Source organism: Carassius carassius, chromosome 32 (genome assembly GCF_963082965.1).
Source record: "Carassius carassius chromosome 32, fCarCar2.1, whole genome shotgun sequence".
Classification (NCBI taxonomy): Eukaryota; Metazoa; Chordata; class Actinopteri; order Cypriniformes; family Cyprinidae; genus Carassius; species Carassius carassius.
In genome coordinates, this window is record NC_081786.1 from 5,834,807 (window position 1) to 5,839,983 (window position 5,177).

General features: G+C 32.7%; 1 protein-coding gene across 1 annotated transcript; it reads left to right on the forward strand.

Annotated features, from left to right (window-relative positions):
• The first annotated feature begins 1,097 nt into the window (after positions 1 to 1,097).
• Positions 1,098 to 3,963, forward strand: gemin2 (gem (nuclear organelle) associated protein 2). Its single transcript, XM_059520997.1, has 10 exons — positions 1,098 to 1,364; positions 1,862 to 1,946; positions 2,034 to 2,123; positions 2,244 to 2,303; positions 2,653 to 2,766; positions 2,923 to 2,967; positions 3,061 to 3,129; positions 3,315 to 3,425; positions 3,557 to 3,615; positions 3,711 to 3,963. The coding sequence occupies exons 1-10, from the start codon at positions 1,246 to 1,248 to the stop codon at positions 3,745 to 3,747; spliced, it is 789 nt and encodes a 262-aa protein (XP_059376980.1). The 5' UTR covers positions 1,098 to 1,245; the 3' UTR covers positions 3,748 to 3,963.
• Positions 3,964 to 5,177: the final 1,214 nt, after the last annotated feature.

Consider the following 5,177-nt stretch of genomic DNA (forward strand, 5'->3'; position numbering starts at 1 on the left):
AGGCAGAGACTGGATTAGAGGTTACTGTCAGTAAATCATTAACATCAACACATGCCACATCACAAACTCACATTGGACCAAAGCCACATTCAAACAGATAAGGTTTCACAATATTAGACTACTTGAAGCAGTAGTATTTTTACATTGTTTGGATTTAACCTGAGATATTATAGTGAATAAACCTCATGAAACAGGCATACGAAATATTAGCCTCATTAAATTATAATTGTGTTCAATTATAACTACGAGACCAAAAGAGAAGTCATTTAGAATACATAAAAAATATGAATACAGAAAATATTCTGCACACTCTTAATGGTTCTAAAAGAAGGTTTTCCCAGTGATGCCATAGAAGAACCATTATTTAGTTCCCAAAGTTTCTTTTAGTGAACAAGCTCTTAAAATAACCATTTTTACTTGGTGTGAAGAACATCTTAAAACCCTAAAGCAACTCTTACCACTATATAAATCTAAAGAACATTTTTCCACAACAAAGTAACTTGTGCAGCTGGATGTTAAAGGTTCTTTTTGAATCCATAGATCTTTTTTATTTAATATAACAGTTCAGAAGTGCTCTTTCCAGTACAAGAGTTACTAAATAGGACAAATAAGACGCATATAGGTAACACATCATCAGCTAGCACACTCAGTGCCGTTACAGTGTTGTTAAAGGAGAGATTATTGATAGGAGTGACTGACTGAGCAAAGGTCTGTAGAGTGAAGTTCTGCCAGCGGCACAAACCATATTTGAGATATCAGTCTCAGTAGTAAGATGGATAATTCCAATCTTTATTTCATTTAGCTATTTTAACTGATATAACATGATTGACACAAAGCAGTCTCCTCATGAAAAAATTATTAACGCTACCTTATGAAGTTATCAAGATGTCCCTGAAATCACATCCAGGTGGCAAATGTTGCCCCTTAAAAACCTACTATTCTGACACTAATACTTAAACACTGCATGGTTAAAACTAAAAAATGTTTGACTTTAACTTCTGTATTACTCTGTTTATACTTATTTTCCTTTTCCTCCTAAACAACAGATGTCACTACACATCTTTCCGTCTTTCTATCTGTATCTTTGCGAATGAGTCACTACGGTAACCGTCGCGTCTATTTGTCGTCATCATGGCCAATGTTTTCAAACTAGAGAGGTTGACAAGCATATAGAGAACGTACAGCAGCGACTCAATCAATATTGATTTGTTTTGGATGGTTGCGCATAGAAAATAACGTAAGGACATGAAGTCAGACGTAGAGGAGTTAATGCCCAGAATTCTGCCTGTGGAGTCCTGCGAGACAGAGGAATATAACTCAAACGAACCGCCCAGAAACCCTCAAGAATATCTCAGACAGGTCCAGTAAGTCATTCTTCATCTGTTCTTTTAAATCAGACGTACAATAAGTGCAACTTTATTTAAGCACCATTGTGCTTTACATACGTAACGTTGCAGTACATAAATAAGAAGTTCTAACGTTACTCGTATTGGAAGAGAAAATAATACATTTGAAATTAAAAGTATATTCATGCAAAACCAAGACAAAAGAAAGTTAAATATTGATTTGGGAAGTCTCAGTGATATAGTGAGACTCTTCATGATTAAGATTTTTTAAAAGTGAAAATCAGATTACAAAACTTGGTAATTTATCACTTGGTTTTATATATATATATATATATATATATATATATATATATATATATATATATATATATATATATATATATATATATATATATATATATATATATATTGTTGTTTTCTAACATATTTTAAAAAGACCTGTACTTGTTTATTGTCTAATGATTGTTTAGATGCTCATTGTAAAGATTCATAATGTTGCATTATGTTTTTTACAGGAGGGAAGCATCTCTGTGCCCAGATGTTGTTGTGGCACAAATTGATCCAAAGAAGCTGAAGAAGAGACAATCTGTGAATGTTTCTGTGAGTGTGACAAGTGCACAGTGGCTATTAAATTGTAAAACTTGTTATGTGTGTAATCATTTTGCATATTATTATTTTTCTGAATAGATCACAGGTTGTCTGGCCGCACCTCAGGGTTTCTCTCCCAGCTTGAAATGGCAACAACAACAAGTCAGCAAATTTTCAGAAGTCAGACAGGTTGCAATTTTAACTTTTACTTGTACAAGTACTTTTACAATAGTATCTAGCATTTGTCTGTTTGCTTTTTTAATTAAGAACTATTAATATAACTTTTTTCTTTTATCTTTTTTTTTTCAGAGTGTTAACAAACATCGTCAGCATTGGAAATCTCAGTTTTTGGATGATAATGTCGTCATGGTAAGGCAACTGATATCTGGACAGAATACATATGATATGATGATATGATATTATACTTTATTGTCAGACTGAGTCTAAAATGTTTGGAATTATTCAACAAACAATCAACATACCATTAAACAGTTCCATACACTCAATCCACACCATATATCTTACAATCACAAATTCAAAATTCCACACATTATACAGTAGGCTCACATAAACAGTACATTACACAGACATTAAACATTACACTCACATAAAACATACTTGTACGTTACAGTCCTGTAGTATTCAGTTACTGTACTTATGATTTTTGATTAAATTATGAAAAAGTTGCTTTAAATGCAATGTCTTTCCCTCACTATAGCCCAAAACGGAGAATGAGGATGGATGGAAGAGGTTCTGCTTGGGTGAGAATGTTTGCCTTGACATCCAGCTGAAAGAAGAAGACAAAGTTAACCCGGGTCTTGATTATATCAAGGTAATAATAATAAATCCCCCCTTATAATATTATCAACACACTGAAATGATGGTTGTCAGTATAAGTAGATTATATTGGGTTACAATGAGTAGATTTATTATTACAAAATATAAGCATTCTGCCATTATTTGATGTTCTTAAATCTCTTTATATCAGACAGGTTTCCCACCTTTCCTAAGCATTGTCAGCAAACTAAGCCAGGTAACTGCCATTTGATAGCAGATGTGATTATTATACACATATAAATCTCAGATTTTAATATTTAATTGTCGTTGCATTGCATTCCCTGTTCAGTCAACCATTTCAGCTGTGCTTGAGTATTTAATCAATTGGTTTGAGGAGAGAGACTTTGTACCACAGTTGGTAAGTCCAATTTCTCTAGTGTGTCACATAAAATATACATTGATATATTTAAAGAAAAGTTTAAATATTTATTTCTTTTTTTTTCTCTAATAAATTGTATGTTTTGCATTTTTTCCCTATAAAATGTAAATGTATTATTGAACTGTATTTCAGTTTAGCTGTACATTGCACATTTATCTACACAGGGCAGATGGCTTTATGCATTACTAGCGTGCCTTGAGAAACCGCTGCTTCCTGAAGCACATTCCCTTATCAGACAGTTGGCACGACGGTGCTCTGCAGTGCGTGCCAATCTGGTAAACACCTTTTGGTTTGCTCTGAATTAAAAGCTGGGGTATCATTATTTTCTCCCTGGCTTCTGTCCAGTTGCACAAGTGAAGGCTTGTTTGTAAACAGCCTAAAATAGACTATTGTTTTTCTCTTCCAGGAGAGCATAGATGATGAACGTTTGTCAGCTCTTAACTTGATGATTTGTATTGTTGCCAGGTAACTGACATGGTGCTGTTATAGCCAGATTTAGTGTTCCCTGAAATATGTGCAGGTGTCCTTATGAAGTATAATAACACTCCTGTCTATTAAAGGTATTTTGAGCAAAACGATTTGGCTGACAAAGAATGAGAAGAACATGGAAACAGACGGAAGAGCTTTTGTGAAGAAAATTCATGTGCGGGAAAGGAATCATGAGGTATTATCAGAAGGTTTTGTGAAAGACTATACAATATCTTGCCAATGCATTGAGTTCCATGTAATATTGGAGTACACCTGTTACAACTATGAATTACTGTCAAATAAAGCATTTTTATTGTCAAATAAAATGTAATTTCTGACTTAAAATGCGAAAATCTGTATTGGTATTTCATTGTCAAGGCAGTGTTGTGCTGCATCTGCTAAATAAATCCATGTCAGATTTATTAAAGAACTCACTAAAAATCATCCTTATTTTTATAAACAAATCGGCTGGATTAAACGCTTTATCAACCTTTTTGGAGTAGATTCCTCACCAAAAGTTTATAACTGGGTTATTAATTCTATTTCACCTAAACTTTTGCATATGGTTAGGTCATACTGTAGCTTCAGAGTATCAGTTTGTGAAAAGCCCCAGTTGTCTATTGGAGGTTTGGAGCTTTCCAATGTCAAATGTAACAATTTTTGGATAAGAAGATTTCTTATTAGGAAGAACAGCTGTCATCCCAAAGATTTTTTTTTTTCAAATGGAAATTAAATTATCCTTCTCTTTCTACCATTAATATATCGACTGGCATTAATAAGTTTCTGTTACCTAACAAGTGGAAAGAGCTTCACTTAAAAATTCTACTTAATTACTATCCCTGTAACTCTCATCTATTTATGTTTAAGTTAGACATATCTTCACACTGCACATTCTGTAATTCTAATCTTGAAACAATACCACATATGTTTTTTGAATGTGATTATGCAAAAGAGTTCTGGAAAAAAGTAGCCTGGCATATTTTTTCTGCTTATTACAAACTCTTTACTTTTGAGGTTGTGAATGTGCTGTTTTTGATTTGGGACACCGGATCAAATCAGATGGATGACAGAAAGCTGCTTACTTTATGTGGCGAGTTTTATCTTCATAAGTGTAAAGTAACTTTTTCGAAGCCCAATTTGAGACTTTTTTTGTGTTGATTTAAAATTATTTTATGACTCTCTTTGTTCATCAGCTAATAAGAAAGCTGCTAAAACTTCTTTGTTGCTTAAAGAATTTATGGTTTCATTATAAATTATTTCCTGGTCTTCTGAAGATTCTTATTTATTTATGTATTACCATTGTTATTTATTTCTATTTACTTATATTCATCTTTTGTATTTGTAGTTTCTATGAATCTTTTGTGAATTGTTATTATTTAGTAGACTATCCCTTATCTACTGCCTTGCTTTACTTTGAGTTTACTGTATTAATTTTTTTTGTGCTTGATACTGTATCCCCTGTGCTTTTTATTCAATAAAAATAAATAAATAAATAAATAAATAAATAAATAAATCTTGCGCTGAACCACGTGATCAGTCCTATGCGCCTTCATTGAGCC